This window comes from Podarcis melisellensis, assembly GCF_964234715.1.
Source record: "Podarcis melisellensis genome assembly, chromosome: 2".
In the NCBI taxonomy this organism is placed as follows: domain Eukaryota; kingdom Metazoa; phylum Chordata; class Lepidosauria; order Squamata; family Lacertidae; genus Podarcis; species Podarcis melisellensis.
This window is the reverse complement of record NC_138529.1, coordinates 28,024,357-28,047,096: the sequence shown is the minus strand read 5'-3', so window position 1 is coordinate 28,047,096 and position 22,740 is coordinate 28,024,357. Positions and strand designations below refer to the sequence as shown.

At 41.5% G+C, this 22,740-nt stretch overlaps 1 protein-coding gene across 4 annotated transcripts in view; it reads left to right on the top strand.

Annotated features, from left to right (window-relative positions):
- Positions 1-22,740, top strand: part of BAIAP2 (BAR/IMD domain containing adaptor protein 2) — a 134,900-nt gene that overhangs the window by 51,805 nt on the left and 60,355 nt on the right. For all 4 annotated transcript variants that reach the window (XR_014165328.1, XR_014165329.1, XM_081899735.1 and 1 more), the window contains exons 4-6: positions 12,550-12,611; positions 13,365-13,436; positions 15,132-15,269. Coding sequence is in view for 2 of the 4 variants with exons in the window: in XM_081899735.1 (XP_081755861.1) it covers positions 12,550-12,611; positions 13,365-13,436; positions 15,132-15,269 (272 nt within the window). In the remaining 2 variants the exon portion in view is untranslated. The remainder of the gene's footprint in view (positions 1-12,549; positions 12,612-13,364; positions 13,437-15,131; positions 15,270-22,740) is intronic.

The window sequence follows — 22,740 nt, the reverse complement described above, 5'->3', positions numbered from 1 at the left end:
GCTGCTTTTCAAATTTTAGAGGATGAGCTTGTTAAATGTTGCTTGAAACTTGTTTATTTTGAATTTGTCCTCATATGAGTCTCCTAGGCTATATATTCAACTGCTGGGCCCCCCTATTGTCTGGCCCATTGATAAGATATGGTAAGTTGGCAGATAAACAAGACCTTTTCAGTGGTGGTGCTTCTCTCTTTAGAATTCACTCACACAGGAAATACACGTGGCCACATTTTTTTGGGGGGGGATTCTTAAAGCATTCTTATTTCAGTCCACATTTTATTCACCACTGTAATAAATTAACTGCTACTGTTAAGTTTTAAAGCAACGGGATGTGGTTTAATCTTTTGTGCACTGGAGCAAAATGGTTGTCATGGTTGAGTGTTAGCATAATAACTCCAGCAAATATTTGTGTTTTCAGTTGGAGGCAAGCAATTTCCAGAATCTGGAAGTGAGCTTTTAGCTGACAGGTAGATAACCTGGGGGCTGCCTGTGGCACCTGACCTAATTTTATGTGGCCACAGAAGTATCCTGAAACCGTCTCATTTTTCTATCCCATCTCCATTCCCTTCCTGTTCATTTCCTCCTTAGTTATGTCCATGGACAGCCATATTTAGATGTTTGTGGCATAGCAACCAATGCATATACAGTAAACCATTTTGTTCTGTACTAGAGAGGGAGCAGCTTTCTATCTGATTGAAGGCTGGGTGTTCTTTATGGGCAACCTCACAAACAATTGCTGCACAGGTCCTGCTGAGACCCACTTTCATTTTTCTAGATTCGAGTTCTAGCCTTAAGGATGCTACCCTTGAGGTGGCAGAAGAACGTCAACAAGGGAATTGTTCTGCTGCACACACACCCAAATACACTACAGCAGGGATGTCCAACAGGTCGATCGCGATCCCCTGGGTCCCTTTACTTAGGTTGGTAAAATTGAACCCTGCCCTGCCCCTTTGCCTCACCCTCCACTGTTGCATGATCTGCAGAATGGAAGACTGAAATTTACTCAGTGATTTACCCCCAGCAATTTGTTGGTGAGTGGTTGTTACTCCTTCCCCCACTAAAACCCTTAAAAAAAACCTTTGACCTGAACCCCCCTGTAAGTAGATCGCAGTCTCTTGGGAATTGGCCACCCCTGCACTACAGGAACACTACCATTTGTGTTAAGTATCCACCACTGTGTGGTTACATAATGATGTTTCTGTCATCTCCCGTTTGTCTTGTCCACAGCAGCAGTTTTTCATGCAGTTTTGCTGATGTTGACTGTACGCTCAGCTGTCACTGCCTTTTTCTTCACTTGTTGGATTTCTCATGCAGAATCGTAGATTTTGTTAAAAGAGGTGCAGGAATGTGTGACGAGGCAAGAGAGGGTAGCATATATTTTGCACATTTCAGGGGAAAAACCATTTGGTACCTGTGAGCTTCCACAGTATATGAGATTGCCCTTAGCATGCATAGGTGGATAAGCATAGTTTGTAGTTTTTGCTGATCAAAACATCGATTGCGGCATTGCAGTAGTGTTATATTTGTGTGTGCTACTTTTGTTTTCATGAACCTTTAGATCTGACTAGCCTCATGAATATTGAAAACTTTTCCAAAACTTTTTATACTGCTTGTTGAAAATATAATTGATCTTCATGCAGAAGTCCAATAATTACAATATTTTAAGTCAATTTGCCTTCGTTTATTTTTTTAAAAAAATGCATTAAAATGTCAAAAGCTCTAAAGTATTGCTGATTTGCTTTATAGAGGCTCTTCAGCTCTATAAATTAGGACATGATTGCATCCGATTGCACGTGAACTGAAATCCAAGTTGGGAATAAGCCTTTGGGACGATTTTAAAGTATCCTGGAAAATAAGATTCGTTTGCAATATTTATATCCTGCCCTTCACTCAAGGTTTCAGGGTAGGTCACCACACAATGCAATATACAATAAGTAATACTGAATGCTTATCTCCAATAACCTTTTATTTGTAACCTGCCCACCTTTGACTTGTGGCTATTTGCTCCTCCCCATACAAATTGTGTCTGGACAAAGACACTTCTTCTAAAGATCGAAGTTGACTTCTCATATGTGCATTTATGTGAAAGGGATGTTACATGTATGTATCTAAACCAGGCTTCCTCAAACTCGGCCCTCCAGAGAATCCCTAGCTATTCTCTTAAGCCTACATAAAAATGAGTGTGGCAGTTTTGCCGCAGAACTCACACTGATAGCAAGAAATGGAGAAGGTGTGGGGGGGTATATACCTGTCCTTAAAGCAAAGTCTGTGTGAGTTCACTGAGAGCGCTGAGTAAATTTATTTGTTGGACTTTGGAAAAAGCTAACTAGCTACAGTGGTACCTCAGGCTACATACGCTTCAGGTTGCAGACTCAGCTAACCCAGAAATAATACCTTGGGTTAAGAACTTTGCTTCAGGATGAGAACAGAAATCGTGCTCAGAAATGGTGCGGCAGCAGCAGGAGGCCCCATTAACTAATGTGATGCTTCAGGTTAAGAACAGTTTCAGATTAAGAACGGACGTCTGGAACGAATTAAGTACGTAACCAGAGGTACCACTGTATCGAACTTTTAGGGGGTCTGTACTAATTTAGCCAATTCATTCTAATGGAGAAGAGAAGGTGCTTTGAGAGAGTACTTCTGAGAAGTTGCATAGTTTTTGCACTGTTTATTTTATCCCAGTTTCCATTCATTTTGCTTAATAAAAGGTTGAAAGCAGGTGATTCCAGTGAGCAGTGCCTAAAAACTGTCTATCCTTGTCTCCAAGTGATCCCACCATTATTTTGATGGCATTCATTCAGAAGCTAAGTAGATTTTAAGGGTAGCTAGATTTACATGGGCTGACCTTTATGCAAGGTATTAGAAGCTCAGGATGTTCCCTGAATGGCTTTCAGGACACGTGGGCTGGCTCCAGTGTCTAGCAAGTTCGTGTCATATTTAAGTTATTTAAGTTACGTCAACCTTTTCTCATGCATCTACAGTAATAAACCACATAAGAAGTTCAGAATGACACACACCTGTTCACAGAAAGAGAAGGGGGTGTTCTGTGCTGGTACATATAGCAAGGGATGGTAGCAGAGTCAGCCCAAGGTGTTCTACTACCTGAAGGGAGCAACAAGGTGGCACTTCTCACTTTTCCATGTACAGAGGCCGACTGGGCTGGCAGTATAATCTTATTTTAATACTGGCAACAAGAGAGGGTTATCTACCACACAGAGAAGATCCAAGCTATTCTGAAAGCTTTGTGGTCCTTTTGAGAAGAAACGGCAATGGAATTAAAGGAGTTGTATGACTTTTTGTACAACAAGGAGGCTTCTGCCATGGTCAAAATAGATGGAGAGAAAGATATCGTAAGCCCATAAGCTTCCCAGAGAACAAGTTGCTGAATGAAGCCAAGAAAACTGTACTAAGTTTTAGAGCCAGCAGACAGATTGCAGCATGGTTGAGGAACCTATAACCCTCCAAATGTTATTGAATTCCAACTTCCAGCATCACTGCCCATTGGTCATGCTGGCTAGGACTGATGGGAGCTGGGACCTAGAAAGATCTGGGGGAATCACAGGTTCTAGATCCCTGGATTGAAGGCCTTGTTTTTGTAGACTGCATTTGCTTGAGACCTGTGGAGCTGCTTAGCATTAAACCCTTGTAAATTTGCCTCCCTTGCATATAGGAAAGTGAGTCCACAGCATTCTCTCTCACACTCTACATCTTCATGGCGGAAAGCACAATCTATTTTGCACATGTGCGATATAATTATTTTGAGCACTTTAGCAATGGTAACAACTAGAAAAACAGGCAGGATTTTCCACTTCCTTTTGCCGACATAGGCTTGAAAAGATTCTTTGGTCAAAATGTACATCGAAAAATCTTTTTACCAGACTAGAGATAGACACTTGTTTCTGAAAACTCCTTTTAAAAAGAGAGGGGGAGAGAGAGAAATACTGTACTGGGTTTCATCCTGTGAAGTTGTTAGTACAGTGACTACTTCTCCCTTTAACCATGTCCCCCCTGCACCCAGCTCCCCAAATCTGCTATGGAGGGTTGAGGGAAGCCTCACAACATTTTTTTTTTGGCGAGGCGAAGAGGGAAGAGGAAGGCCTATCGCAGAGGTCTTTCTGTTAACAGGTTGACTTTGTTGGAAACAACCCACATTTTTATTTATTTACTTACTTTTTACATTTCTGGTCAGCTGGGCTTGGAAATAGTTTTATTAGCTCCAAATGCCCTGTTCCCAAGTAGCAAGGTATGTAAACTATCACTGGAACTCAGAAAATTTTCTGTAGAAGCTAATCTTCTGACATGGTAAAACAATGATGGTGACATGTGTTAGTTACATTTAAGAATCTGACTCTGTTTACTAGCTCAAAAAGGATCTACCTTCAGTCTTGACTAGTATGGACTTGTAGGCACCTGTTTTGGGTTGTAAATCTTTTCATTTCTTTTCTAAATCAAATTATATAATAGTGCTTTATTGTAATTTCTCATTGTGAACCACCTTGAGATATATTTGCATGAAGGGCAGTATAAAAATACCATTAATTAAATAAAATATTTATCAGTGCCAAGAACATCTAGAACAGGATTTCTGTGGGCTGAACAGGAACTTTCCCTATCACTGGTCCTCTTCTGAGATAAAATGGAAACACTCTGAAGCAGGGACATATGTTGTTTCTTTACTGATTTTGTAAAGGTCCAACTAACTTAATGTTTTAATGGACACAGATAAGAGCTGTTCTCCATACTAACTGTCCGTATTCACACAAATCATCAATGGGCGCAATTATGCTTCAGAAAGTCTGGATAATTGCTGCAGGACATAATTTCACATGAAAGCTACAATTCTCAAGATTTGTCTGCAAAACTTCTAGTCTTCAAGCGATCTTAAAACTGGCTTTTTGCTTTGTATACAAATTAAGCCAGTATTGCTTTGTTATTTTGAAAGGGAAAGTTGCTGGACATTTTTTTTCTGTGGAGTATGCAGCAAAATTTCCTAAGTTATATTGCTGTTCTGCTGACAACAAGAACCAGTCACTTCCCATTTATTTAGCATCTCAACCAGAAAGCAATTTCCTGTAGGTTTTGTGGCTTTAACCTTTTTGCCCAGACCTTCCTTTCATGCATGAAACCATACACTGCATGTAGACACGGTATGCTTAATTGCAGTGGGTGACAGCCAGAGTTAAGGATGGCTTTGATATGTTCAAGCTCATACTAAGCAGATAACACGACTTACAACTTCATTTTGTTTCCCTCATCTGCCGTCCTGTAACTACAGTGTGCGAGTCAAAGCCCAGGAAGAAAGATTACAGGCTGCAAATTAGGAAACTATTGCTTTAGATAAGCTTTTTCAAAGGGTCAATATTGTTACAAAAGTTGGGTGCTCCCCCTGCCCCCACCAAGCGGTAACAAGATTCCAGAGGGTTCCAGGAGCTCATCCAGGGTCTTTGTGAAGTTTTGCATAGGCTAGCTGAGGAATTATTCTGCAGCTTGTATTTCTCACATCCCAAATACAGTGGTACCTCTGGTTACGTACTTAATTACCATATTTTTCACCCCATAGGACGCACCGGCCCATAGGATGTACCTAGTTTTTTGGGAGGGAAATAAAGAAAAAAAAATTATTTCCCCCCCAGGTGTGGGGCTGGAAGAACCAGGTCGCGCGCTCCGCCTCCCCGCTGTCCCCCAAGCTTGTGGGACTGGCGATGGGGAGAAGTGTGTTTCTCCCCATCGCCAGCCTCCAAAGCAGGTCTCCGCAAGAGGTGGGAGAGCTTCGGGGTGCAGGCAGCTCTCCCACGGCTTGCGGACAGCTTCCTGAAGCCTGGAGAGGGAGAGGGGTCGGTGCACACCGACCCCTCTTGCTCTCCAGGCTTCAGCGAAAGCCTGCATTCGCCCCAGTAGTTCCGGAGGTCCGTTCCTAACCTGAAACCGTTCTTAACCTGAGGTACCACTTTAGCTAATGGGGCCTGCCCCGCTGCCACCGCCATGTGATTTCTGTTCTCATCCTGAGGTAAAGTTCTTAACCCAAGATACTACTTCCGGGTTAGCGGAGTCTGTAACCCAAAGTGTTTGTAACTCGAGGTGTTTGTAACCCGAGGTACCACTGTAATCAAAATCTTACCATTTATTAATTTCTAGGCTTTAGCGGCAGGTGTGTATGTCACCCTCCAACCTATAACATCTTAGTGAGATTTTGTGACAACTTGAATGTTCGGAAGAAGTCGTTTTTACAGGCTTGGTGACATTCTCAAAGGATGGGGCAGTTATTCAGATGATAGAAGGCTGTCTTGCAGCAAGGTGGAATGAGAATGCATGAACCTGCATTGAGTCCAAGATAACTGGTTCATCTAACCTAGGTACTATCCATGCCCAAAGGCCTTGACTTTCTAGGGACACTGTTGGAGGTTCTGGGAAACGAACCACCTCCATTCAAAGCATGCACTCTGCCTCCGAGCACATCCTCAACTTTTTCCTGTTTTAAGACCTACATACTTAAACGCTTCAAAGCGGAGAGCAATTCTACAAGCTGAAGCTGCTTCTGGCCAAAGGAGGCTACAGAATCTCAGCAGCTGGAAATCTTCAGAGGAGGCTAGGCAAAAACTATTTGTGAGGAATGCTTTAGGTATTCAATAGTGCTCTCTGCCTTAAGGCAATGACTGTCACAAAATGTTTCTCAGAGTTCCCTTCATCCTGATAAATGTGAGGGAAGACAGACTAGATTAAGTTGCCTTCGTAATCCCTGTGTTTGCATCAATATTTGGGTGCCGTGTTGAAAGGTTGGGATAGTGTCTTTTATTGTAGTTGGTACTCTGCTGATAATCTGAGCACAGGGAGGTTTTGTGTGCAGTGTGCAGGTGTTGTTACAATGACTGTATAGTTCTCTTCCCAACTTGTTCAAGCTACTCTGTATTTTAATCCTATTTTGTGGTTTCATATATTCACAGGGGCATGGGCTACCTCCAGGGTTGCTTTTTTATAGGTAATAGGACAGGCTCTTTTTTCACAGCAGCTGACTCACTGGCATGTATTGCAAAGTCACTTTGAGTTGCCATGTCAAAAAAGCGGCTAATAAATGTAATAACAATACAGTAGTTGCCTCTTTTTTCAGTGAGGTTTGTGTGCTTGCTGCTTCTCCTTCCACACCCTTAAGAGACAGGGGTATGGTTTTTGTGTGTATTGCACTGAGTGAGAAGTGAGGAGCCTCTGGCCCTATTTGGCACACCCACCTGCCTTACACTTAACATGGTACTGTATATGTGTGGAGTAGGTAAAAATGCAGCTTCCTGCTGAAAGTGGGGCTTGCAGGCAGCTGGAATCAGCTGGTGCTTGCAAAACCTGGTGCCTTTGCACAGGCTGCCATGATCATTGGTGCTTGCATAGGCACAGTGTTTTGCAGGTGCTGGCATTTGGCTGATGGTCAGCACTTGCAAAGCCTCACCCTCCTGTCAAGAGATTCCTGCAGGAGGGTATGGGGCAGGTGCCACCTGGATGCAGTTCCCAACCCCTGCGCTAGATTATTGTCCTTGTAAATCTTACCTGCCAAGGGGTCTCATGGCACAATTGCATTTAATTACATTTCTACTCCTGCCTTTTCCCCAAGGAGCTCAAGGCAGCATATAAACACCCCCCACCCCTTCACATTTTATATCCTCTCAAGAGTTTTGTGAGGCAAGAGAGGCTGAGAGTAACTGGTCCAAGGTCACCAGTGGAAACCATTATTTGTTGTTTGTGGGCTAGATCTTAGTCAGGCATAAGCAAACTCAGCCCTCCAGATGTTTTGAGACTACAATTCCCATTATCCCTGACCACTGGTCCTGTTAGCTAGGGATGATGGGAGTTGTGGTCCCAAAACATCTGGAGGGCCGAGTTTGCCTATGCCTGATCTTAGTGGTTTCTTGCAGAAAACTAAGCTGTGGTTTGGACCTTCAAAATTGTCTGACGTGTTTATCCACCTTGTGCCACAAGGGGCGAGCAAAGTGGGAATGGTGGATCTGCATGTATGAGTGCATTGCTTGTGCTCAGTAAACCACTATGTGGCTTATGACATATGCACACATGGCCGGCATGTGGCAGAAGTGACTTGCCAGTCCACGTGCTTGGGCACCATGTTCTACTAGACGTAGGAAGCTGCGTGGCCAAAGCGGGATTTTAATAGGTTGGAATAAAAGGGAGAAGGAGACACAAGTCTGGTGAAGCCATTCCCTGCAGCAGTGGAATAATCCTCCCTTCCCTAGACTTGTCATGATTGACTACCTTTATAATTGACTTCCTCACTTGGCAGAAAGTGGAGGAGTATACCTCTTTAAAGCAGAAAAGGAAGAGACATATAAGGCAGCTTTCAAAGACTCCCTTGGCTTCACTGCACTCCCACAATTCTCTGTACTGCGGTATTAATTCAATAGTCACTTGGGCCTTCCAACCAAATGGCGGCTCTATTTGACCCTGATTATCTTTATCAGCTCTGGCAAGATCACAGCCAGAGCTGCAATGGCTTCAGGTTCTGAAGCTAGAAAAGCTGTACGACATAAATTGCATCCTATTACTATATTGAGTACTAATAATAATAACTTTCTTGACTGAAGAAAGCTTATAAAATTACAGGGCATGTTTCCAAAATGACGATCTAATAAACTGCCACATGTAGATACAGTAGTGAAACCATTTTCTTACATCCCCTGTGCAACTCTTGTAATCAGCAGTTGCTGTTTGTAGTTTTAAAGGAATAAACCTTTGGCATTTTCCTCCCCAGAGAGTTTTTGTCTATATATGTGGTTCTCTTGTTTATCTACCTTGTGCTATTTTCAGTGTCTTGGTAGAGAGCAAAAACTGCCTCTAGTGTCAGGGATTTGGGTGGGGCGGCGGCATTCAGTTGAAAGCCGGTATGCTGTCTTAAACATGCATTTTGCACCCTCTCCAACTTTTGGGAGTTAATGGCTCACAGTAGTTAATTTAGAATGCAAATGGCGGAAATGACTGGCAGAATCCGAGATCAGGGAGAAGAGTCGGTGGAAGAAGATTGGAGGAAATTTAAAATTTATTTACAGAAACATTGTAAAATTTCTGAATGTTGATGACATTGAAATGAATTGAAGGGGTTCTAGCAACAAGGTAAAATGTAAGATTGGATTGATAATAGATAAACTAATAGGATATGAATTTGCTGAACCAATTTTTAAAAGGGATACAAAAAAGGGAGGCATGAGGAAGTCAGGAAAAGATGAGAAATAAAAAAAGAGGGATTTTTGTTCTTTTTTATGTCTATTTTTTCTTTTTCCTTTTTATGTTTAATGTTTGTATTTTTGTATTTTGTAATTTTGTATTTTTGTGCTTTTATGTTTATATATTCTTTGTGTTTTTTCTTTTTTCTGTTTGCTGGCTTGGAATTTCTTTTACTGTTAAAACTTAATAAAATATTACTATAAAAAAAAAAGACGGTGAGGGGAAAAAAATAGAATGCAGTTTTCAACATAGGTAGCCAAGTAAAAGGTTGTGTTATAATGGTAGCTTTCTGAATTTTAGGGAACTGTTAAGTAAGAGTGTCCCAATGTGCCATATTAGAATCTTGTAGAGTTGGAAGGGACCTCCTGGATCTTCTAGTCCACTCCCTGCAATGCAGGAATCTTTTTTGCCCAGTGAGGGTCTTGAACCTGTGACCTTGAGATTAGGCGTCACATGCTCTGTTGTTGTTGTTTAGTCGTTTAGTTGTGCCTGACTCTTTGTGACCCCATGGACCAGAGCACGCCAGGCACTCTTGTCTTCCACTGCCTCCCAGAGTTTCGTCAAATTCATGTTGTCAAATTCCATCAAATTCATGCTCTTAACGACTGATTAATCATTTTCAAATACTGAATCCTAGATCTGGCTCTTTCAGAGAGTCAGCAGGTAGCCCTGGCCAACACTTAATGCGTTCTAATATAGTTTTCAAACTGTTATAGGGTTAAGAAAATACAAAAACAGATCTAATTGCCTGAGTTGGTTTAAACTGCTTTATCATCACAAAGCAGTTTGAGAGGGATAAGTGGGGGGAAAGAATTCGATACGATGTGTGGGAAGTTGAGCAAATCAGAAGCAGGATGATTTTGCACTTCAACAGTGCCTTTCCTTTTGCAACAACACAGTGTGGATAACTAGTGGGTAGAGTTTAGCTGAGAAGCTGTTTGCTATTGAGATCTGCATGTGGGCATATAGCTAAATGAGGAGAACATAAGGGGACAATGTATGCTATTCCAAAACCTGCTTGTTTCTGAAAGTTCACTACTTCTAAGTTCCACTAATCCACCTCTTACTTAACACAATTTTCACCAAACTGCAAACCACCGTATCATTCTGGACCAAATAAAAATAAAAATGGAGCCATCCATGTTGGGTTGCTTGTGGGCAGGCGGGGGTGGATAAAAAGAACAGCAGCAGCATAATATTTTTTATTGGGATCAATGGAAAAGTCACAAAATAGAGAGCCAGAATTATTCTTCAGGCTGGATATTAACCAACATAACAAAAGTGGTGGGAGGAGAGAGAGAGAGAGAGAATTGTTGGGTCTAATGAAAAATCCAGCCTAAATTAATAATAGCTTTAAGATTGAAAAGGAGAAAGTTTAAAATGCATGTCTACTGCAAAAAGATATTGGATAGCACCAAAAGCTACCAGGGCAAAGGAGCAAAGGTTTTTTCCTCCCTCTGAAAATATTAAAAGGCAGCCGTTATTTTGATGTGCCTCTAGTGCTAATTGGAGCACATGGGACCCTTTTATAGATGGCGCACGTTAATTAATCTGCAACTTTGTCAATATAACGGCTACCAGGTTCTGATTTATTTCCATTCTCTGCCTTAAGAGGAACCTGTGTGTTCCAATTAGTGCCACAGAGACAGCTGAATACCCGTTGGCTCTTAGATTTTTGAAGGGAGAGTCGCCATTGCTTCCTCAGCCCAGCATGCCTTGCTGCAACATGCAAGCTTTTTGTACCAGGCATGATGTAATCTAATTAAGTTGCCTTTAAAATTCCCCCTTTACTTACACACACACACACACACACACACAGCCTACTTACTTTAACAGTAAATTGGTGCATCCATTTCACACTATTCTTCATTATCCTTCTACATTATTCGACTTCCACACCCCTCCATGGGTTCCTTTTTACTCTTAGTTGTGCTACGTATCTTTCTACACCTTCTAATTGATTTGACTGCTACTTGGAGATTTATGTAACTGTTACAAATCTGAGACCTCAGGGTATGGGGCGGTATATAAATTCAATAAATATATATATAAATAAATTCTTTAAATATTCTCCAAAGTTTTCCCATTCCTCTCTTATGGTATGTTTTATCATGGTTTCTTATCTTTGCAGTCAGCATCGCTAACTCCACATACTCCATTAACTTATTCTGCCGATCCTCTAAAATTCCTCTGTTCCATCTTAAGTCTGTTACAAGCTGCAGTCTTGGGAATTGCATCAAGCTCAACAACATTCGGGGTGTCCTGGTTTTTTACTTTTTGAAATATGGCAACCCTACACTCTGCACCTTCGTTTGATTTTTGGGGGGTCAGGGGCTTAATATGCAACCTGAAGAAGAGTTGTGGTGAACCTGAAAGAACCTTTTAAAAAAAAACCAAAAAAAAAAAACCTGGTCCTAATAAAGGTATTATGCTGCTGTTGCTTTGGGTCTGTCCCCCGCCCCAATAATCTGGAGTATAATTAGCAAGGTGCCACTAACCAATGGGCTTGGAAATGCCCACATTGCAGTCGTGCCTGTTATTTGAAAGCAAGGCTACTACTGCTGAACAGCCAATTGGTGTGAAATATGCTCCTACCAGTTTGGGGGAAGTTACACTTGTTTAGCAAATAAAATGTTTTAAAAGATCACATTTGTGCTTCTTCTTTTGTTCTGGAAGTGGGAGCAATGTTCACAGAGTCTCTAAGGAAATTCATCTGTTGCTGAATGAGGGTCTCTAGGGAAATAAATAAGCTTGCAGAAAACTTGAGTTGGCTTGTTGTCTGCACGAAGGATTTGTCAATCAGTGCAAAGCGTTCTGCAACGAAGACTGTTGAAACTTGCACACAACTTTTAGTATACCCAAGAACCATTAATAATTGGTCTTATTCTACCATTTCTGTATTCTCTATTTAAATGCTTTATTGTTTTTTTGCATGTGAAGACAAACCTTATAGAACATCACAAGATGCCCAACCTTTTATAATACACTTTTGAGAAAGAATAACTATCTCCTGGTGAGAGATAGACACAGCCAAACAGAGAGAAGCAGACTGTAAGATGCTGGATGTCAATTTTTTGCCTAAGTCTGCCTAACTGACCATGTATTCTGGGGTAGCACGTATTGTATGTGTAAACCGAGTTAGTCTTAAATGAGTCTCAGAAAGAAGTGTTCCTTCCTCAGGCACCAGCAAAACTGAAGTGATTTTTTAAAATAAAAACAACTGCAGGCCTGTAGTTTGAAGGGAAAGGGAAGAGAGAGAAGGTTGATGCAGAAAGGTCTCTAAAAATGTCTCCTTTGGTCTCCCTTCCTCCCTGTTTTGTTTTTGCCTTTTTTTAGGGGAGGTTCTGTTCCAAATGGCCGAAGTCCACAGACAGATTCAGAATCAGTTGGAAGAGATGGTAAGCACTTTACTTCCTGTTGACATGTCCCTTTTACAGAGGCTGGCCAAGAGGCAGTCTGTTTGATACACGTGGATCTAAAATACATCTGTTGTGAAATAGTTGCCAAGTCCTTTAAATAAGAATAAGGCCCCCTGTTGAATAAGCCATGAGGCAAACAAAATCATAAATCATATGCTGGCCTCGGCAATGTCAGAGAAATAATTGAAGCTGCAGGGGGAAAAACCTGATTGTGGACCAAGATTCTTGCTTGACCGATTGATTTCATGCAGCGCCAGGAAAGCTCTTTGCTGCAGCAAGGCAGGTAAACTTTCCTCATATTTTATTCAGGGGAAAAATATAGGAATTTCCATTTGATTTGTGTTGTTGCAGGTACACCCCATGGCCTATAACTGCTCGTTGCTTCTTTATTGTGCTTTTACATTTTTAAAAACTGCTTTATTTTAACTGCTAATTTTACTGTTCTGTTCTTTTTGTGAACAGCTTTGAGGTTTTATTACAATCAAGTGGCATATAATTGTTGTAAAATAAATAAAATACACCTGTCTTCTCAGAGCTGGCTTGGCTGTTCTGGTGCTTCTTTGTCCTACATATTATATTATTGCACTGGTTCACGTTCTGTTTTGTGTACACATGCCCAGATGCAAAGGTCCCATGTGGATTAGTTGCCCTTCATGGCATGCTTTCTCGTATTCACATACTGATATTGTTAAAGATGTTATCTCCCCTCCCTCTATTCTGTTTGGTTCTCAGCTGAAGTCCTTCCACAATGAGCTATTAACACAACTGGAGCAGAAAGTAGAACTGGATTCACGGTATCTAAGTGTAAGTAATATGTAATCTATATTTAATGTAAATCCGATCACTGGCTCAAATCTGATTGCATTTATAGTAGCATTTAACTGATTGATCTACTACCATAAATGTTTGGGCTGCTCCAGGACAAGGGGTAGATACAAGGAAGATACAACCTACCGGTGGCCGAGTTTCTTGCAAATTCTGCTGGACTAGTTGAACCTTGATCTGATCCTGCAAGGCATTTCTTAAGATATGTTCTGAAGGACAAGTTCTGAACTACATTCACTTAATTCAGATTATGCTTTATCTGTTAAGATATCATGAGTGTGTTCATCCTTTGTAAGTTTAAAATCACCGGGATTCAAATTTATGTGGTTCACTTTTTCAAAACCCATTGTATTGCCGCAAGGTTTATGTTGTAGTTTTGGTGTTTTGCATTCAAAACAAGAGACATTTTGGACATGATAAGAGAGCTAGGAGAGTGCAGTTGACTTTCACACTTTCTCTGAACTTCTCTCTGTTGAAAGGGGCACTTTCACATCTCACTCAGTTCCCCTGTACCCCAGAGATGCAAAAAAATCCATTTCAAATATGTTGGAGAAGCTTGTGAAACAGGAAATGAAAGCCCATTGTTTTTCTTGTCCTCCCCTCCCACACCTTCCTATTTATGGTTGTGTCTGCGAAGAGTTTGAGTTGCACTAAATTTTTAAAGAGAGAATACAAATGGTTTCTGAATGTAGACTCTCTGCTCTATTCTGTTAATCTGAACAGAACTAGATAAATTATCCTCAAATCCAGCACTTTCTAGTTCTCATTTGTGTGGGAGCATAACCAGACCATCTCTAGATATGAAATGAACACGGGGAGTTATGAGTCATTAAATCTCAGTGGGATTGTGAATGTTTATGCTACTAAAGTTGAAGTAGGTAACATTGCCATGGAAGCAGAGGTGATAATTCTTTACATTAAAAACTCAGCCTGTGTGTGTGTGTATATGCCTGCTTCTTCAGTTCATTCTATTATCCAAAACTTTGACATGACCACTCTCCCTTCTCCTCTCCTTCTGAACAAAATGGAAACTTCCAGAACTTTGAAGCCCCAGCTCACTGCAGCTTAATTTACAGCCCAGATAAGAAGCCTAGTTTCTAATAGTCTGCTTGCCACTGATTTGCCAAGCATTAGTTTGCTAGAAAGGAACATATAGTAATTAGAAGTGGACGTTGCTTTAAAATAGCAGCACCAGCCTTACAAGTCCCTCTTGGGAAAACTGGGTGGTTCTTTTTGAGCTGAATTCTACTGTTCCAAACTGATAAGGGGTTTCTCTCTTAGTTCCTCCCTCTGCAGACTCTTTATTATTATTTTTAAGGTTTCCAAATTCAGGGTGAACTACTACACCCAAAGAAGAAGGCCAAAAGGTTTCAAAACCCAAACACAGCCCTTTTCCCAAGCATGTATGAGCATGCTGTGTTGACTTTCCCTTCTGCTAGGACCTCTGTTCTCTTGGTTACTGGGAATGTGTTTTCTCCACTTCCCCCAGAGGAAGCCAGCTTTTTTCTCTAATCATGTATTCATTCAAAACATACCCTCTTCAGCAGGTGTGAGGTCAGGACCTTCTTGCCTGTAGGGAGGATGTTAGCTGCGCTCATTAGGAGCAGGGGAAATCTCTGCTCAACTCCTTCAGCATATTATTGTTTCAGCTACTCACACCTCTTCCACATACAGGCTGCTCTGAAGAAGTACCAAACCGAGCAAAGGAACAAGGGGGATTCGCTAGAGAAGTGCCAGGCTGAACTGAAGAAGCTCCGGAAGAAGAGCCAAGGGAGCAAGAACCCTCAAAAATACTCTGACAAGGAGCTGCAGGTAGGGCGCTGCTTGCTTTTCGTTTGCCTGCAAAGGCCTCTGGCTTAAAAAATCACTACTGTACTTGTTCTCCTCACTGGTGCTGGATTCCAGCAGGATCTGCGTGGTACTTCTAATTACATATGGCAATGCTTGTATCTTATCAGGCAACCTATACGCTGGCATTACTCCCATAGTTTGGCCAGTTTCATGTCAGATCATAGAAGCCGCTTGGGGTAATAATAATACTTAACATGTTTCCCATCCAGGAGGGCTTGAGCCATCTTGAGTGATAGCTGCGTGGTCATCCAAGTGTAAAGCTGCAACCTTTTATTTATTTTTAAACTTTTACAAGACACCTTTCTGGATAACATTTTCAAGGTGGCTTGAATAACCATTGTCACTAGTAGCTACTACAGACAATCCCTGAGTTGCGTTCTGGGTCATTATGTGCTTGTGTGCAATTGAAACACTCTGTTATGCCCACCCCACCCTTTTAGTGACTGGTCACTTCTGGGTTTGGCACTGTGCGCCATCACATATCAGGGTTCCGAGCCTTAAAGGCCACTGGGTGACCTTGGGCCAGTCACTGTCTATCAGCCTAACCTACCTCACAGGGTTGGACAGTGAAATGGAGTGGGAGAGAACAGTGTAAACCACTTTGAGCTCCTTGGAGAAAAGGTAGGATGCAGAGATAGTGGTGGTAACAATAATAATTTTAATGTGTGTTAAGTCTGCACTAAGCTGTAGTAGAGTACTTTGTGAAAGCTACAGAGTAGAGTTTCAAAAAAACCAAATTAGTTGATGTATTTTTATTAATGAATTAACTACTGAGAACTCTTCACTCCCTTCTTGCTTCCTATAGCATTGCGTGTTTGATAACACACACAGAATATATCAGAGTGCCTTCTGTTAACAATATTTCCCTGGTCTCTTAATTTTCATTTGCTCTTTCCTCACTTCCAATCTTAAGTATGCATGTATGAATAAATAAATTACTCTTGCCTATGCCAGAGGGGGTTTTCATTTGACAAGACAAATACCTAGTCAGTGACTTCTGATTTCAAGCACACTTGATAAGCGCCATGCTGTGTTCTAATCAGATTTTGATAGTGTCCCCTAGAGATCGAGACAGGCATGAGAGTCTTAAGACAGACTGTCTCTGTTGCCTGGTGAGAGCAACCAAGTGTCATTGCATGAATCTTGAGGAAAGGAAATTGTTCTTTTTTGTGGGCGGAAACACACACACTGTTTTCAAGAAGTCTGATGCACTAAAAAAGATGAAAAAGGCTACTATCATTTTTTTTAAAAACACACACACAAATGGATGCTGTGCAAAGAGGACCTGTTTCACAGGCATTGATAGACTAGCGACACTCAAGGAGTAAAACAAGCATGTTTGCTTGGTTAATTTCTCTCTCTCTCTCTCTCATATGGGTTTAAGGTCGGTACCTTCTCCAGTTGGTGCCTCACCTGTAAACCTGCAAGCACAGCAAGTCTTAAGGATATGTTTGTAGGGATTCCGTCAACATGCTCTGGCTTAAAGACATTATACCTAACTTTTTGCTTTCTATTTGTCCTTGTCATAGACCAGAGTGGCATATGAAATTAGAGGGTATAACAAGAGTTCTAGGGAACTTGCCTTTGCCTTTATAGTTTCGTCACCCTATTCCTTGGGAGTTCTCAACCATCCCTTTCTTGCTCTTGAACATGAGTGAGGCACTTGGTTTTTCCAGCGTTTTTGTGCACACCACTGTCACTGTAAGTTGCAAGCAAGTTTTGCTTCAGTGCAAAATTTGTGCAGTGTGTAGATAAGTGGATGGCTAATCTTCGGCCCTCCAGATGTTGGACTCCAAAGGTCCATTAGTCATAGCCAGCATGGTCACTAGACAGTGATAATGGGAGTTGTAATTTGCTTCACCAGCAATTTGCTTAAATCTGGTTGGATTAGGTGGATGAGTTTATTTTTCAGCTGTTTGGTGCAAACACTTCCTGCACTGTGTAACCATTACCAGCTACTTTATCCTGTAGAGTTGGGGTTTAACCAAATGGTAACTGGAGGTTAAGACTAACTATACTTTTCATATTTTCTGAGCTAAGCATAGAGGACAACAGATCCTAGGGCCTTTTTCAGTTGTTTTAGATGCAGGTGTAAGGAAATAATTGCCTGGTGATTAACCTAGAGATTATGCTGGGGAAGGCCACATGTTTTAATTGCATGAAAAAACAACAACAATGAATTACTTGTTCTTTAATTGGTTGTGTGATTTGAAAAGAGTCGCTGAAGGGAAATAGGAGTGTTTATCAGCAAATGAGTCTCAATCTGGCTTGAGCTATTTGATGGGAAAGAAAAGACAACATAATAGTTCTGAATTTAATTCTAAAAGTAGTTTTAAGAATCTGGTCTCCCAGTTTTGGTATGAGATGCTGTAGGGAGAAATAAGATTGTGTTTCCAAATGTGTAAGTATTGATGAAGCTGTGCTTGTTGCCTAGCATAGTTCCCTTGAAGACTTAATTAAATTTGTCATGCACCTGAGCTTTAAACCCATCTGAATGCCTGCTACTTAAATACCAGTAGAAGGACTATCATAAGGTGCAGCTATCTATGCTTTGTTTGAAAGAATCTGTTCATCCACCTTGCTGTGTTGGCAGGTATAAGATGGAGGTCTGTGCCAAGAATACTGTTACTGTACATTATTACATGTTCCACCCAGACAGTACTTATGTATTTGGTATTTGTCATTTTTCTTTCTCTTTAATATAGTGTAGATTTTAAAAGGAAGCAAAGCCTTTCTAACTTTCTCTAACGGATCCAGTCAGTGCTGGGCCTGCAGTCTGATGATGATGATGATGCCCTGCCCATCTGGGCGACTCCCAGCAGGGAGTTGCAAACGTGATCCATGCGGGAGGCACATTCACAACCCGCAGCGCTGCATTTGCACACGTGCGGATCGCGATTTGGTGCTTCTGCGCATGTGCAAAGCGTGATTTAGCGCTTCTGTACGAGCGCCAAAACCTGGAAGTAACCCGTTCCGGTACTTCCGGGTTCGACGCAGTGCACAACCCGAAAACCGCGTAACCTGAAGCGTCTGTAACCCGAGGTACCACTGTAAAATATCAAACATTAAAAGCTTCCCTAAACAGGATTGCCTTCAGATGTCTTCTAAAAGTCAGATAGTTGTTTTTTGGGAGTGCGTTCCACAGGGCGGGCGTCACGACTGAGAAGGCCCTTGTGCTTTGTGCTTTCGCTTGCTACCATCTGCACACTTGAGTGGATAAAATTGACCCTGAGCAGCTATGTTCAGGCCAATTAAGCTCAAAGGTGTATTCTAATTCAAATGCATTGCAGATAAATATTTGTTGGGTAAGAGAAGTGAAAAAATATATACATAAGAATGCAATATATTTATGTGGATTATGCAGTTTTAGGTATGTTTAATATGCATCTATTCACAAATACTTTTCATAAGAAGAAATGATTACAGTGGTACCTTGGGTTAAGAACTTAATTCGTTCTGGAGGTCCGTTCTTAACCTGAAACTGTTCTTAACCTGAGGTACCACTTTAGCTAATGGGGCCTCTCACTGCCGCCGCGCCGCTGCCATGCGATTTCTGTTCTCATCCTGAAGCAAAGCTCTTAACCTGAGGTACTATTTCTGGGTTAGTGGAGTCTGTAACCTGAAGCGTCTGTAGCCCAAGGTACCACTGTACATTACACCAGGCGTGTGGATGACTTGCTGTGTTGTAAACCGCCAGATTGAACAAAAATTTCCAACATTGATGAGATTGACAGACTTTTATAAATATTAGTACTTCCACTCTATATTGTTATCATGGGAGTATGAAGCAAAGCCAGATGAATAGATTTTAGTACTGGAGACGCAAAGTCCCCAAATAACTGACAAGTTGCTGCTTTTAATGGTGCCCAGAATTTGCCATTTCACCCTACCTCATGGTAGCACAGAGTTCTTTTTAGGCTGTATTTTAAATGTCTGGTTCATGTCAGCATCCCGTTCAAACTGACCCTACTCTTGGCACCTAAATTTGAGTGTCATGAAAGGGCAGCATGATGTTATTTATTTTTGTTGCTTTTTACTTTCTGAAAAGTGGGGACTGGGGAGAAGTGCAGATGGGATTTTCTGCCTCAGGGGCCCAAAAAAATTGGGAGGTAGGAGCAGGGGAGAGAAAGCTGGGCATGAAGTTCAGGCCCAACAAAGTCTGCAGTCTGTAACTTAGGATAAAATTCAGGAGGTGTTTATGTACATTTTAGCTGCAGTCTTTATACCCAGTTACCTGGAAGTAAGTTCCACTTAACTCAGTGGGACTTGACTTCTGAGTAGGATTGTGCTGCAAATTAGATTAAACGGTTAGGTGGGAAACAGATTTCATTCTGAGGCAAAAAAAAAAAGGGCAACTTTCACCCATTGTAAGGAAATATAAAACCTTTCTGTTTTTCAGGCAACAGGAACTAAACTAAGAGAGGAAGAATGGGTGGATTATATTATCACTGCTTGTTGAGGTGAAAAAGAAATGGCTCAGCCTTTCAGACTTTCAAAAATCCTTCTTTATAGCTGGAATTTAGAAAGTGCTGATCTCTTTGGTAGTGTTTTGGGTTTTAACAGTGTTGCAGAAGTTGCTAAATTGCAGGATTTCCTCTCCTCCCCCCCCCCAAGCACTGTTAAATAAAATGCTCTAAAGTTTGCTCAGATGGTATTATCATTTTTTTTCCCTGTTCCTTTCTTTTGTGGTTTGTGCTCTGATAGGTTTGCAGGCCTGCCTTAAAATAATTTTGGCTTTGTAATAAATTTTTAAAACTTGGGCACAATGCAGCCAAAGCGGTGCCATTTTAAAGTATAATTTGTTCCAATGGAAGAGTTGGACGTATGCTTAATTCTCCTGTTGAAATTGGTGAAACCTAAGTGTGTGTTCCTTAAGAGAGGAGGAAAACTTTTGAGATATGGTCTGCTGAGGTGTCTTATTATCTGCCTGCATGTAGCAGCTGGTGTTTCCTTCCCTCTTCCCTTTCAGTAAGGAAAACTTTGTCTTAGGTTTACATCTAGATCCAGACTTGTGGCTCATTTCTCTCCAAACAAGCATTGTCTGGTAAAGCAAAAAACGAGCCTTAGTCGTACCTTGGTTCTCAAACATAATCCATTTGACTCCTGAAACTGTTCGAAAACCAAGGCGTGGCTTCCGATTGGCTGCAGGAGCTTCCTGCACTCAAGTGGAAGCCGCGTCAGATATTCAGCTTCCAAAAAACGTTCAAAAACACTTACTTCCGAGTTTAGGAGCCGATTTGTTCATCAACGATGCTCATAGCTGTCAACTTACAGATTTGAAAATAAGGGACCTGCAGCCTCACCTGTTCCTGTCCTCCTGCAGTCTGGTCAAACTCATGCTGGGTAGCTTCGAGAACACTGTCCAACCAACTTTGTAACCAGAGGTTCAACTGAATAGAATCTGAATCACATGCACCACAAGGCCTATGCAGCCTCAACTTAAGATGGCTCCCCGGCCTGGCTTTGCACTAGCACGTGCAACAAAATGGCGTTCAGCATTCAAAAAACCCCTCAGCTTGCATTAACTAGCCACACACAAGGCATGCAAGCTCCACCCCCTCAGTCGTCCTTAGACTTCTTATTGGGTGAGCAACACAGCCAAGCAACACAGTTGGAGCCTCCCTCCTCCCTGGCCGGCAGGGAGAGGAGCTGCTTCTTTTGAAATTTAAGGGACATCATTTAAGAGACATTTAAGGGACATCCATCAATAAGGGACAGCAGCGGGACTTGGCGGTGGAATAAGGGACTGTCCCTTCAAATAAGGGACACTTGCCAGCTATGACAATGCTGTTCGAGAACCAAGGTTCCACTGTACTCTGTGGTTTGTTAGGAGAGAAATGGTAAGACAGATCCTGGTTTGTTTCTCATCAGCCACAGCAGCAGCAGGAGCAGGGGAGGAGTGAAGTGCCCACGATTTCAGCAGCATGCAGGAGCACATTTCAACCATAGTTTAGTTTAACTATGGTTGTAAGCAGCCTGTGAATCAGACCATTTTGTGCTGATACCCACATTACCAAGCAACTGTTCTGCAGCCCATTGTACTCTACAAACTCCTTTGATCCAATCTAAATGTCTGTGGACTGTGAACAGCTGGTTGATAACAGGGTATCCTGCTGGCCATAACCCATTAACAATGTGTGCAGAGAGAGGATTTCCTTTTTGACTATAGACTAAAGAGATGCTAAATATGGCTATGAAATGCAATCTTGGCTTTGTATCTCCTGATCTTGCATCGACACCCAATTTTGTTCTATGAGCATGTGATCATGTTGACAGTAGTTATTTTAAAAACAGAGTACCGCTCCCTTCCTGGCAGCAGAGCTAGTGTTTGGTCCAGATGCTCCTGGCTTATGGAATTATTTTTCTCTTCCCGATTTCCCCCACCCGCCAAAAAAACCCCTCAAACCAAGCTAGTGGAGAAACATCTTTTTGGCTAAACTGGAGGTGTAAGTGGGATACTAATACTAGAGACAGAATGTACCAATCTTTCTTGCTTTTTGAAGGCTTTTTATTATCGGCAAAATACTGTATATTATACACCCATTTACTACCTTGAAAGTTAAAGAAAAGCATAATTCTGTTTGTTGCAATAGGAATCCATTACAACTTAGGAAGACGCCTAGACTTTACGTAGGTACGTTTATTTAACTAACTGGCTGTTAAACATCCAGGATTCAGACACTCTGTAATCTCTTGCTTTCATATTTTAGAGCCACAGGAAGTTTAAAAGCTTATTTTGTATGTTGCCATTGTTTGCAGAATTGCAGTATTTTGTCATTGTCCTGAAGCTTTTTTTTTAAAAAAAAAAGTCTATTCAAGGAAAAAGGACAAATGGCTGTGCTGGAGATAAGGTAGAATAAATATCCAAATCTTGAGTATACACTAGGCAGCTCTAACATGAGGAATTGGAAGGGGTTTTCTGTGGCTGCTTTGCCAAAATGGCATATGAAGATTTCATTCAGCTTACTAAATCTTATGTCAAAGAGATAGCTGACATAGAAGAGAGACTGAATGTTCCCATTCTAGAGAGTGATGCCATTTCCCAATGGACATGTGTTTTCAAGTCACAAGGCAAAAAGTGGTGGGAAATGGGATTGTTTCCTTTCCATATTGATGTAGAAAAAAACCTGCTTCTTTTCCCTTATGGGGTATCCAAGAGCCTGTATAGGGTCCTTAAGTGTGTTCCCTATCGGTAGGAGAAAATAACAGAGACCAACCAGAGAATATTGAAAAGCAAAGCAGGTAGTAAGCCTGATCTTTATTAAACTGTTGCAACTCACCACATGCAGGAGGGAGGAGAAACCCAGAACAATGGTGTGCAAGCCCTTATATAGACTTTTGAAACTGCCCACCCTGTAGCTCAAGACCACCCCCAAAAACATCATACATACATCACAGAAGGAGGCAGTCTACAACAGAAATCCTGTCCGCT